The 13,734-nt window shown below is 41.8% G+C and overlaps 3 protein-coding genes across 6 annotated transcripts in view; 2 read left to right on the top strand and 1 right to left on the bottom strand.

Annotated features, from left to right (window-relative positions):
• LOC117965878 (zinc finger protein 501-like) overlaps positions 1 to 13,734 on the top strand; it is a 628,111-nt gene that overhangs the window by 578,155 nt on the left and 36,222 nt on the right. The gene's annotated exons all lie outside the window — the stretch shown is intronic.
• Positions 1 to 13,734, top strand: part of LOC131722015 (zinc finger protein ZFP2-like) — a 220,050-nt gene that overhangs the window by 184,643 nt on the left and 21,673 nt on the right. Inside the window, exon 1 of one of the 3 annotated variants that reach the window (XM_059015553.1) lies at positions 9,011 to 9,162. The exons of 1 other annotated variant lie outside the window; for it this stretch is intronic. The gene's annotated coding sequence lies outside the window, so the exon portion shown is untranslated. Of the gene's footprint in view, positions 1 to 9,010; positions 9,163 to 11,547; positions 11,611 to 13,734 lie in introns of those variants that run through there. One more of the 3 variants, XM_059015554.1, reaches the window with a different exon arrangement.
• LOC131722031 (uncharacterized) lies at positions 3,399 to 5,269 on the bottom strand. Its single transcript, XM_059015603.1, has 2 exons — positions 5,072 to 5,269; positions 3,399 to 4,851 (listed from the first exon to the last, which is right to left on the bottom strand). Exons 1-2 carry the CDS (start codon positions 5,138 to 5,140, stop codon positions 4,039 to 4,041), a joined length of 882 nt encoding a protein of 293 aa, XP_058871586.1. The 5' UTR covers positions 5,141 to 5,269; the 3' UTR covers positions 3,399 to 4,038.

Genomic DNA, 13,734 nt, shown 5'->3' with positions numbered 1-13,734 from the left:
TCTGTCTTCTCAGGAGCTCAGAATCCACAGTTTCTTCTACTTCTAATTTTACTCCATCATTCAGTTGTGTACCTCCACGACGGATCCATTTCAGCGTGGTCACTTCATTCAGCGGTCAAGCAGAGTCCCCTATCTGCCCATTCTTTTCAATGTCAAGGTATTTCTCTGCATCTCAGCCTTCTTCAGTCTCCTCAGAACTCGAAGTTTCTTCTGCTTCTAATTTACTTCATTATTTGGCCGTACCTCCAAGATGGATCAATTTCAGCATGGTTAGTTCATTCAGCTGTCAAGTAGAATCCACTATCTTCCCTTCTTTTCAACATCAAGGTATCTCCCCAGCAAGAAACCTTACCCCCCCCCCCCCCCCCTGCCCCCTAGACCCTCGGTTCATTGATTCCTCTCACTCCTATCATCTCTCATCGCTGGTTCTCAACCCACCTCTCCACCCTCCAGAGCAAGCCTCCTTCCTCTACCCCCCTAAGGACCCTCAGTTAATTGATTCCTCTCGCTCCTATCATCTCTCATCACTGGTTCTCATCCCACCTCTCCACCCTCCAGAGCAAGCCTCCTTCCTCTACTCTACCCCACTCCTCGGATCACTCGTCACTGGATCTCAACCTACCTCGCCTCCAGAGCACGCCTCCCCTACCCCACCCCCCAAATCATTCCATAGGCACAGCCCCCTCTACTGCAAGGGCCAACATCAATCACAGTCAGATCATGAGTGTGGGGAGTTGGCCCTTTTCTGCAGTGGATTCTTTCATTCATTCATTCTCCTCTCATAAAGTTGCAGCCCATTTTAAAATCGCTAGCATGCCCGGAGTGGGGGCTACCTGTCTGCCGGAGCCACCAGAGGTTTTCCCCTAATCGGCCTCAAGGGGTTTTTTCCTCTCCACTGAGCGGCAGGTATACACATAGTCGCATCCTACTAACAAATTACTAATCTCCCTCTGTTTGTCCTGTTGGTCCTTCTGGTCTTTTGTTTATGTTATGCGTAGGCATGTACTGTCTCTTGTTTGTCGCACGGTGTGGGAGTTTTCGTGAGGTGCCGGGGGTCCATCCTTTGGGGGGCAAGTGAGTCTCACTTCCCCGACCTCAGGGCTAGGCATCCGCCTCCCTTACCTTCAGGGGGGTTCTCACCATGTGAGTCAGAGCGGACCCCCGGCCAAACTCTGTCCTGTCGCAGCTCCTGCGCTCATCTTGCCTTACTCGAGGCTCTGTTCTATTCTGCCTCTCTTTCAGGACGTGGTCACTCGTGCCGAGTCCTATACTAACCTCAATGCTTTGTCCTTATTTCAGGTCCCAGGCAGCGTGACGTCTCGGCCTATCAGGGGTTTTACGAGCGCCTCTTACAGAAGTCTCAGATGCTGGGTACCTCTCCAATCTCCTCTCGAGGGGCGGCTTTTCGAGTCATAACCCTCATTAGTGTTTTCGGTTGCTGGGTCCTCTGCCCCTGGGATGTGTCGGCATCGTCGCCCTCAGTCAGCGACCTCTTTTCTATCCTGTCCTCGATTGCTGGGTCCTTCGCCCCTGAGATGTGTCGGCATCGTCGCCCTCAGTCAGCGATCATCTTGTCTATCTCATTTCGGTTGCTGGGTCCTCTACCCCTGGGATGTGTCGGCATCGTCGCCCTCAGTCAGTGACCACCTTCTGTCCTACTAACAGCTCCTTGCTGCTTCTTCTGCCTTACTCTTTAACCCAGCTCACGCCCCGTGAATTGATTGCTCTTCACGTGATTACATAATAGCTTTTACAGTAAATATAAAATACATTAAATATTGTTTAATTATATATATATGCTAATAAATAATAATAATAAAGTAGAACAGCTTAAATGATCACAACTGTAACGCAAACGTTATATTAAAATTGTAACTTTTCAAATAAACAAAATGATTATAACAAACAATAAGTTAGAAGTATAGTCTGGTAGGTAGTCATGTTGATGTTTATAGTCTTGCTGTACTTATGGATCACAATCAGGGAGTTGTCATGATTACACATACAGTTGCAGACAAAATCATTGACACCCTTAACTAAAGATCATTCAAGACTGTTTTTATTTTTTATTTGAATTGTTGTCAAATGTGGTTACCATTAAGGTCGCGTATAAGCCTTTTGTGTTTAGATGACTGTATAGTTATTTCATACACTGCTATACCAGATGTTTCTTTAAATCCTTGGATTTTTGCGAGCTGCTCGAACAGTTCTTTATGCTATAGTCGTAATTTTCCTGGGACGTCCACTTCTTTCCATCGTTTCAGTTGAATTAGTCTTCAAATACTTCTTGATTATTGTGGATTTTTGTATTCCGATTTTTTTATCCACAACGCTCTTTATCAATTCCCCTTCTGCTGTAGTAGTTACTGTAACAAGTGCTTTTCTCACATCTAGATCCAACTCCTTTGTTTTGACCATGCTGTGCTGAGTGCACAAACTATTTTGCTTCAGTTTCTGTGCGTGTTTTACAGCTAATGTTTTTTTTTTTTTATAATATTGCTAAATTGATAAGTAGTGGTTTCTAATTGATTAATAGTGACTAACTCAATTAAGACTAACCTTAATTTACAGACTTTAATTGAAAATGTGCCAATAAGTTTGTGATCAACAAATATTGTTATTTACTCCAATAAGGCAGTATGATTAATATAGGTTATACAGTAGCTTCAGTGTATATTGTGAGAAATATTTAGGGAATGTCAAAAATTAAAGGAATTAACAGGTCAAAATGTTTAATATTTAGCATTATTCATGCATGGTCTTGCACTAAATCTGCAAAAAAATTCTCTTAGTTTAACCATATAACTTGTAATAAAAAAATGAAGTAATACACTCTCATTGTATGTGTTGCCACTTCCTACAGTGTTTGTCAGATCATTGGCATCATCCTGGAATGGAGCCTGTCATTTCTCAAAGCAGGTCTGCAGATTGGTTGTTGTTCCTTTGTTATCAGTAATAAGAATGTTTCTTCCATAACTTCGAACACTCAAAAGTACAAATTTGGAACTAGAAGCAATGTGATTGTTAATCACTACATATTCTCCCTGACTTTAGTGTGTATAATTCAGGCTCTTAACTAATGAAGCATAGAGGATGTCAGATTTGTGTAAATGCTAGAGTAGAAGTCAATCTAGATCCGAGTTGTCCAGTCTTAGTGCTGGTGAACCCTTAACAGAGCACTGCATGGCGAGCAGAAATCTGAACTCAATCATTTTAGTGAGTTGTGTATCAGTTGTTGTGGTCAGAACCAGAAAGACATTCACAAAAAAGACACAACATGTTGAAAAATGTAACAAACTTTATTTTCTGTATTCTTCACAATAAAACATGATCAGTACATGATCAGGTTGCATATTTCCATTGTAAAGTGCTATCCAGGACTTAATGCGAAAAAAAAAAAAAAGCTATACTGTAGGTCAGCTTTGGTAAAAAGCCCCCTCACCACGTTGAAATTGAAGCATTACATGTACATGTAAAATGTGAAGTTGTTTATTACTTCAGAATTACATTTACTGTACTTTTATATCATGTTACACCCACCTTATTTGGCACAATCTCACTTAAATACAATGAATCAACCCCTCCCCAGCTGGTTCACAATAACTACATTAAACAAGGTGGGTGTTAGAACTGACATCCAGTTTACTTTTGATATCTCTGCCCCAGAAATACTCAAGTCAGGCAGTAATTCAGTAGCTCAGAAACTAAGACTACCATACCAATTAAAAATGAAAGTGCAAAAGCATCTGCAATATTTCTCCAAATAAAAACGTCTCAATACAGAATCAGGGTCTCCTGAAAAAAAAAAAGTCTTCAAAATAAGTAGTTTGTGTGCTCATGAAAAATAAACACTGAAGACAATGAGCCTTATTAACAATGCCCTACTGTACATATGTAAATAGCTATAAATTATGGTAAAGTTGTTTGACAGGCATTACCAAATTTTAGTGTTAGTATAATATACTAAGCTGGAATGCTTAGTATAAAATGTTCAGAAAAACGTATAGTAAAAAACAAAATAATAAATCTGTTTCACCTTTACTTACCATACTTACCCATGTGTGTAACTCTGCAAATGCAGCACATATACTCCTCCATACTTATGAGGTCATCTGGCTGTAGATCTTCACACTGGTCATGGAACCATTCGCCACACCTCCCGCATTCCACCATCAGCTCCAGTGCAATCCTGTATGGTCTCCTGCATGTGCAGTAGACCTCCACATCACAGAAATGTACCTCTGGGAGGGGGGTTCTCTCACAGCTCGGGAAAGGAGTAAGAGATCCATCTACAAAACAAGAAAAAAGATGATCACGCATTTGCTTTTGATCATAACATAACTTACCTGGATCTCCACCCATGCAGAGTGTGAGGCTGTTTGCGATGGTAAACAGTCCACAGTCACTCCATCCCTGCTGCTGCTGTACATGTGGCCACCCGATCCAAACTGTCTTTCCACTGTACTGCAGCAGTGATACGACCTGGGAACAGAAATCATGCTTATTATTAATTCCCAAAGAGTCATACACATTTAAAGTACCTTCCTCACAGCCTATGTTACTTACCGTGACCCAGTGATTGCCAAACACATTAAGAATCTGTACAAATCCCTGAGCCGGTGAGCTGAAGGAAGTCAGCTGTGTCAGGCTGGTGACAGCATACAAACCTCCAACCTGTGGGTACTGTCTACGTAGCAGAGCCTGGCTGTGGTCCATCACCTCATCATCCAGCCACGTGTTTTGTCCCAGCACAATGTTCTGGATGCTTCCAAGGTTCCCCAGCAGTAACGGTGGTGCTGGCTGTCCCTGCTGAACCCCCATCAGCACAGTGTCATCCATCTGGCAAGTCACCTGTGTGGAATCATAAGATTTATTTATGGACTACAAGTGAAATACTGTAAAACTTTCAAGTGCATATTCTATCAATATAAACAGTAAAAACGTATGGTTTCTAATGTCTACAACACTATGTCACCATGTACCATCCAATTGCCGGGCTACAATGTTTGTTTATTTTTGCTTAATGCTCATCAGTGAACAATCAAATGAGTATTTAGTATCTTGGTGTTACCTGGCAGGTGTTTTCTTTCAGTCCATGTGACACCACCTCTTCCTCTTCCTGATGGGATGACATGTCCATCAGGCACGTGTCCTCTGGGTGGTTAGTCTCCACAGACTGAGTGGACACCTTCAGGTGGGTGTTGTTTCTCGCTGTAAGCAAAAATAAGATAAATTATATAATGTTGCAGCCGGCAGGGGCTACATTATTTTGCTTGTTTTCTTTTTGATGGTGTGGGGCACTAGGCACTCGGCTCAGGGGTGTGTGGACAAGGGGGGGGGGTTGCCCCAGAATTAGGAGTTATTTGTTTTATTGTTGTGTTTTGGAGCGGATCGCTCTGTTGGCCTGCGAGAAAGAAATAAAAAAAATGTCACTTCTTTTGAGCGCCAGCCTATACCCCTTCATTCTCCAAACCTGCAACAATATGTATATGCAAAGGCTAATAAACATAGGAATAATTGCCAAGTTGTAGCATGGTTAAAGGTAACATACAGACCCGTTCTGAATGGCTTGACACTCGCGTAGGGGGGCTGCATTTTTAGCTTCTTGCCATCTAGGGACTCCAGCTTCACAAGGTTTTCATGACTTCAGTTACCCTTCATTGAAAAATTACATTTACACATAAACACATACATATTTAGCTAGTTAAGAAACAGTATATATTCACACCCTGCTAAACTTGCATGTTGAATGTTTAAAAAAAATAGAGAGAAATGTAAACTTAATCTTTCCAGAGTACCTGTAAGGACCAAGCCAGTTCTGTTCCAGCTTAGATCCTAGGCGTCCAGTCTTCCGCTCATTCTTCTTCAGGACCTCCATGCCCACTTTGATCCTGAAGCACATCCGGCTCCGATACTGCTTCTTCTGCATCTCCTGCGCCTTCTCCACTTGCATCTTTACCTGTTATTAAAATGATAAAGGAATAGAAATGTAAAGGTGCATTACTAAGTTATTAAATAACAAAGTATGAAGCAGACAAAAAACAACAACAACAAAAAATAAACCCTACCATCTGGAATACCTCTTCATCCTTTGCAGCCCTGGCCTCCAGATACTCCTGTATCTGTTCTTCAGTTGGGGGAAGTGGTGCCACTGAGTCTATGTCATCAGGGTTGATCTGCAAAGACATACGAATACCTAAAATTATCAACAATAAAACAACCACAAAACATTGCTTAAGGTTCATTTAAACTGTGTACCTCACATGCCAGCCTTGCTTGTCTGCCGTACATCAGGAAGAATGGGGTCTGTATTGTTGAAGCCTGAACGCTGGTGTTGTGGACAAACACAATAGCCTCTAGGCTGTCCTCCCACCTCTCTTGCTTTCCGGACAGAGTTTTCCCAGTAGCTCTCTTGATGGTCTGGTTGGTCCTCTCATCAAGACCATTCGTCTGGGGATGGTATGCAGAGCTAATTCGATGCCGGATGCCCCAATTCTGGAAAAGAGTCTGGTTAACCTGATAATGGTAGAAATAGTTAGAAATCAAGAAATGTACAAAACACTGAAAATAAATCATTTTAAATTGCAAATATTAGTAAACAAGGAACTGTAATTAATTAACTAATTTATAAAAGGCAGAAAATTACTCAAAATCAAGTAAAACATTTTATGGAAGAAAATATGTATTAAAAAAAAACCTACAATTGAACACTTACCAGCTGTTTGACTTATTCATCATAACCAGTTTTTACCTATAGACTTTGATATTTTCATCTCACCTTGTTCCAAAATTCCCCACCCTGGTCTGTCAAGACAATCTCTGGTGCTCCATGGTGGTCGAACAGGGTTGCAAGAGCTGATGCAGTGCAAGCAGCTGACTTGTCTTTAATGGGGATGGCCTCAGTCCACTTCATGAAGAAATCAGTAGCAGTCAAGCAGTAGTGGTTTCCTCCCTTTGATGGCTGGAATGGTCCAATGAGATCAACACCTAAAACAAATTAAAATGATATCAACAATTAAGGAGGATTTGGTTAATAGTATATATAATAAAGCTCTGTATCAATGCACTACATTAGCAAGTTCAATTATACAAATAGGAATGAGACCACATTTTTTCCTCTATACACTATTTACTTGTAAGACAGCAGTATATGGACCTAAACAGTGCCCAATAAAGCCACTTAACATGCTGTATTCTCCATGTTTTCTTCTGTACCGCTACCTAAATGTAATTCTATCATCCAGATAAGTAACAGCATTTGAAAATGTCATTAGATAACAACTTTATGGCATTTTTTTTTAGATTAATTGCCAGGGATGGGGCACTCTTTTTTTTGGGGGGGGGGCAGTCATTGTTGTCAATGGGTGTTTCATCTTTTTGTACTGGAAATTGTCCTGATGCACCTATCTGTACCAAACATAGCAGATTTCCACCCCCTGTGGACGACACATTAATCACATTACAGATGGATGTCATGTGACAATGTGACACTTGCTCTAATTAGTCTGTAAACTGCAACCTGTTGTCAAATGATGTTTTGTGAGCACGTGCTTACAATCTGTTTAACTGGCTATCAAGAAAGTTTGTTACCAGACTAAGCTCTTAGTTTTCTACATATTACAGACTACATTTAAATTCTGTATGTTCTTCCATTCTTTGTGTGACCTCACTATAAAAGTTTAATGATGTCATACTCACCGATCATGTACCATGGAGAAACAACTTTGATTGGCTTCAGTTCTGGGGCAACAGTCTTCACCCTCTCAAATCTCTGGCATGCTTCACAATTCAGGATCTTAAGGGAAACAGTAATAATGAAACAAGTAATACTTAAATCATGAATGGAAAAGCGACAAGAAGCAAAAAAATTAGGTTTTTAAAAAATAAAAAAGTACCCATTGCTCCACGTCCTTTACAATCCCTTTCCAGTAAAATCGTTGATTGATTTTCCCCATCATTCTCTTGATCCCAAAGTGTCCTGCGTGAACTTCATTGAGAATGGCAGTCTTCTCCTCTTCATCGGTCACAACCCTACGGAGATACTACAGTAAATACTTCAATGAGTGGAGGTTTTTAAATGAATGTTTTTAAAAAGAATGAGCTAAAACCTATTCAAAAGAATCAGAACCACTGACAATACTGATGTGGAAAACTGTCTCTGCCCTTTATAATGGTCATTTCTTAGACTCTTAAGTTACATAATTTAATATATATATATATATATATATATATATATATATATATATATATATATATATATATATATATTCTTTAATACAAATTCTGTTTTCTGGTACTCACATTTCTGCTATTAGTTAGAGAGATGTTTTAATCTTTTAAACCTTTTCTTTCATATATATATATATATATATATATATATATATATATATATATATATATTACACACACACACACGTTTATCATTTATTTAAATGTCAATGTTCATCTTCACAAATACAGGACGGCTTCAATAACTTAATGTGTTAATATTAATTTTCGATATATATATATTTTTTTTTTTACCTTTCAAAACGAATGTACTGGCTTTCTTTCTGATACCCCTCTTCTCTTCTTTGGTGGCTTTTTCAGGATACTCACCTGTGCTGAGGTAGCGATATACCGCTCTCAAGTGATCCATATCGATTGATAAATGTAGTTTTCTGAGGGGGAAAAAACACAGTATTACAAATTTGTACTGTAAAAAGAAAAATGATTTGATTACAATTGTACGACGGCGCCAACCAACTCCAACTGTCAGTGTCAAGATCTGTGGAGCAAAAGCAGTGACGCGCATAGCAACAGAACGCTGACATGTCACATGACTCGGGGGGGGGGGGGACAAATTTGGCAAGGGGGCAAAATTTGCCATGACACCGCCCTGATAAAGAAAGGACTATACCAACTCCGGCATGGGGGAGGGGTTGCTTGAATTCAAATTGTATTCACTGGGATAATATAGAGCTACAAACAGCTCGATTATGATGTTAAAATTGAAAGTCATATTCATTTTTAATTAAAAGATCCCCGGTATCACAATTTCCTTTGCGGTTCATATTAGATGAATTGTTAAACCGCGCTGATCGGTTTGTATTTTGTGATTGGTATATTCCTGGTCCTGTGGGAGACAGACCCGTTCAGACACTGAGGGAGAGCAGAGAGGAGGTGAGAGAGTCTGCATGGAGCTCTACAATGTGTTTATAAACTACAGAGCGCTGTTATATTGTATTATTTTGAAAGGTCCGGGTTGTAGTGTGGTAGCAGCGCGTTGTTTTATCCGTTCAGACACTGAGGGAGAGCAGAGAGGAGGTGAGAGAGTCTGCATGGAGCTCTACAATGTGTTTATAAACTACAGAGCGCTGTTATATTGTATTATTTTGAAAGGTCCGGGTTGTAGTGTGGTAGGAGCGCGTTGTTTTATCCGTTCAGACACTGAGGGAGAGCAGAGAGGAGGTGAGAGAGTCTGCATGGAGCTCTACAATGTGTTTATAAACTACAGAGCGCTGTTATATTGTATTATTTTGAAAGGTCCGGGTTGTAGTGTGGTAGGAGCGCGTTGTTTTATCCGTTCAGACACTGAGGGAGAGCAGAGAGGAGGTGAGAGAGTCTGCATGGAGCTCTACAATGTGTTTATAAACTACAGAGCGCTGTTATATTGTATTATTTTGAAAGGTCCGGGTTGTAGTGTGGTAGGAGCGCGTTGTTTTATCCGTTCAGACACTGAGGGAGAGCAGAGAGGAGGTGAGAGAGTCTGCATGGAGCTCTACAATGTGTTTATAAACTACAGAGCGCTGTTATATTGTATTATTTTGAAAGGTCCGGGTTGTAGTGTGGTAGGAGCGCGTTGTTTTATCCGTTCAGACACTGAGGGAGAGCAGAGAGGAGGTGAGAGAGTCTGCATGGAGCTCTACAATGTGTTTATAAACTACAGAGCGCTGTTATATTGTATTATTTTGAAAGGTCCGGGTTGTAGTGTGGTAGGAGCGCGTTGTTTTATCCGTTCAGACACTGAGGGAGAGCAGAGAGGAGGTGAGAGAGTCTGCATGGAGCTCTACAATGTGTTTATAAACTACAGAGCGCTGTTATATTGTATTATTTTGAAAGGTCCGGGTTGTAGTGTGGTAGGAGCGCGTTGTTTTATCCGTTCAGACACTGAGGGAGAGCAGAGAGGAGGTGAGAGAGTCTGCATGGAGCTCTACAATGTGTTTATAAACTACAGAGCGCTGTTATATTGTATTATTTTGAAAGGTCCGGGTTGTAGTGTGGTAGGAGCGCGTTGTTTTATCCGTTCAGACACTGAGGGAGAGCAGAGAGGAGGTGAGAGAGTCTGCATGGAGCTCTACAATGTGTTTATAAACTACAGAGCGCTGTTATATTGTATTATTTTGAAAGGTCCGGGTTGTAGTGTGGTAGGAGCGCGTTGTTTTATCCGTTCAGACACTGAGGGAGAGCAGAGAGGAGGTGAGAGAGTCTGCATGGAGCTCTACAATGTGTTTATAAACTACAGAGCGCTGTTATATTGTATTATTTTGAAAGGTCCGGGTTGTAGTGTGGTAGGAGCGCGTTGTTTTACCCGTTCAGACACTGAGGGAGAGCAGAGAGGAGGTGAGAGAGTCTGCATGGAGCTCTACAATGTGTTTATAAACTACAGAGCGCTGTTATATTGTATTATTTTGAAAGGTCCGGGTTGTAGTGTGGTAGGAGCGCGTTGTTTTATCCGTTCAGACACTGAGGGAGAGCAGAGAGGAGGTGAGAGAGTCTGCATGGAGCTCTACAATGTGTTTATAAACTACAGAGCGCTGTTATATTGTATTATTTTGAAAGGTCCGGGTTGTAGTGTGGTAGGAGCGCGTTGTTTTATCCGTTCAGACACTGAGGGAGAGCAGAGAGGAGGTGAGAGAGTCTGCATGGAGCTCTACAATGTGTTTATAAACTACAGAGCGCTGTTATATTGTATTATTTTGAAAGGTCCGGGTTGTAGTGTGGTAGGAGCGCGTTGTTTTATCCGTTCAGACACTGAGGGAGAGCAGAGAGGAGGTGAGAGAGTCTGCATGGAGCTCTACAATGTGTTTATAAACTACAGAGCGCTGTTATATTGTATTATTTTGAAAGGTCCGGGTTGCAGTGTGGTAGGAGCGCGTTGTTTTATCCGTTCAGACACTGAGGGAGAGCAGAGAGGAGGTGAGAGAGTCTGCATGGAGCTCTACAATGTGTTTATAAACTACAGAGCGCTGTTATATTGTATTATTTTGAAAGGTCCGGGTTGTAGTGTGGTAGGAGCGCGTTGTTTTATCCGTTCAGACACTGAGGGAGAGCAGAGAGGAGGTGAGAGAGTCTGCATGGAGCTCTACAATGTGTTTATAAACTACAGAGCGCTGTTATATTGTATTATTTTGAAAGGTCCGGGTTGTAGTGTGGTAGGAGCGCGTTGTTTTATCCGTTCAGACACTGAGGGAGAGCAGAGAGGAGGTGAGAGAGTCTGCATGGAGCTCTACAATGTGTTTATAAACTACAGAGCGCTGTTATATTGTATTATTTTGAAAGGTCCGGGTTGTAGTGTGGTAGGAGCGCGTTGTTTTACCCGTTCAGACACTGAGGGAGAGCAGAGAGGAGGTGAGAGAGTCTGCATGGAGCTCTACAATGTGTTTATAAACTACAGAGCGCTGTTATATTGTATTATTTTGAAAGGTCCGGGTTGTAGTGTGGTAGGAGCGCGTTGTTTTATCCGTTCAGACACTGAGGGAGAGCAGAGAGGAGGTGAGAGAGTCTGCATGGAGCTCTACAATGTGTTTATAAACTACAGAGCGCTGTTATATTGTATTATTTTGAAAGGTCCGGGTTGTAGTGTGGTAGGAGCGCGTTGTTTTATCCGTTCAGACACTGAGGGAGAGCAGAGAGGAGGTGAGAGAGTCTGCATGGAGCTCTACAATGTGTTTATAAACTACAGAGCGCTGTTATATTGTATTATTTTGAAAGGTCCGGGTTGTAGTGTGCTAGGAGCGCGTTGTTTTATCCGTTCAGACACTGAGGGAGAGCAGAGAGGAGGTGAGAGAGTCTGCATGGAGCTCTACAATGTGTTTATAAACTACAGAGCGCTGTTATATTGTATTATTTTGAAAGGTCCGGGTTGTAGTGTGGTAGGAGCGCGTTGTTTTATCCGTTCAGACACTGAGGGAGAGCAGAGAGGAGGTGAGAGAGTCTGCATGGAGCTCTACAATGTGTTTATAAACTACAGAGCGCTGTTATATTGTATTATTTTGAAAGGTCCGGGTTGTAGTGTGGTAGGAGCGCGTTGTTTTATCCGTTCAGACACTGAGGGAGAGCAGAGAGGAGGTGAGAGAGTCTGCATGGAGCTCTACAATGTGTTTATAAACTACAGAGCGCTGTTATATTGTATTATTTTGAAAGGTCCGGGTTGTAGTGTGGTAGGAGCGCGTTGTTTTATCCGTTCAGACACTGAGGGAGAGCAGAGAGGAGGTGAGAGAGTCTGCATGGAGCTCTACAATGTGTTTATAAACTACAGAGCGCTGTTATATTGTATTATTTTGAAAGGTCCGGGTTGTAGTGTGGTAGGAGCGCGTTGTTTTATCCGTTCAGACACTGAGGGAGAGCAGAGAGGAGGTGAGAGAGTCTGCATGGAGCTCTACAATGTGTTTATAAACTACAGAGCGCTGTTATATTGTATTATTTTGAAAGGTCCGGGTTGTAGTGTGGTAGGAGCGCGTTGTTTTATCCGTTCAGACACTGAGGGAGAGCAGAGAGGAGGTGAGAGAGTCTGCATGGAGCTCTACAATGTGTTTATAAACTACAGAGCGCTGTTATATTGTATTATTTTGAAAGGTCCGGGTTGTAGTGTGGTAGGAGCGCGTTGTTTTATCCGTTCAGACACTGAGGGAGAGCAGAGAGGAGGTGAGAGAGTCTGCATGGAGCTCTACAATGTGTTTATAAACTACAGAGCGCTGTTATATTGTATTATTTTGAAAGGTCCGGGTTGTAGTGTGGTAGCAGCGCGTTGTTTTATCCGTTCAGACACTGAGGGAGAGCAGAGAGGAGGTGAGAGAGTCTGCATGGAGCTCTACAATGTGTTTATAAACTACAGAGCGCTGTTATATTGTATTATTTTGAAAGGTCCGGGTTGTAGTGTGGTAGGAGCGCGTTGTTTTATCCGTTCAGACACTGAGGGAGAGCAGAGAGGAGGTGAGAGAGTCTGCATGGAGCTCTACAATGTGTTTATAAACTACAGAGCGCTGTTATATTGTATTATTTTGAAAGGTCCGGGCTGTAGTGTGGTAGGAGCGCGTTGTTTTATCCGTTCAGACACTGAGGGAGAGCAGAGAGGAGGTGAGAGAGTCTGCATGGAGCTCTACAATGTGTTTATAAACTACAGAGCGCTGTTATATTGTATTATTTTGAAAGGTCCGGGTTGTAGTGTGGTAGCAGCGCGTTGTTTTATCCGTTCAGACACTGAGGGAGAGCAGAGAGGAGGTGAGAGAGTCTGCATGGAGCTCTACAATGTGTTTATAAACTACAGAGCGCTGTTATATTGTATTATTTTGAAAGGTCCGGGTTGTAGTGTGGTAGGAGCGCGTTGTTTTATCCGTTCAGACACTGAGGGAGAGCAGAGAGGAGGTGAGAGAGTCTGCATGGAGCTCTACAATGTGTTTATAAACTACAGAGCGCTGTTATATTGTATTATTTTGAAAGGTCCGGGTTGTAGTGTGGTAGGAGCGCGTTGTT

The sequence above is a fragment of the Acipenser ruthenus genome, chromosome 50, assembly GCF_902713425.1.
Source record: "Acipenser ruthenus chromosome 50, fAciRut3.2 maternal haplotype, whole genome shotgun sequence".
Taxonomy (NCBI): domain Eukaryota; kingdom Metazoa; phylum Chordata; class Actinopteri; order Acipenseriformes; family Acipenseridae; genus Acipenser; species Acipenser ruthenus.
Note: the sequence above shows the minus strand (reverse complement) of the source record. Positions and strands in the feature narration are given on the sequence as shown.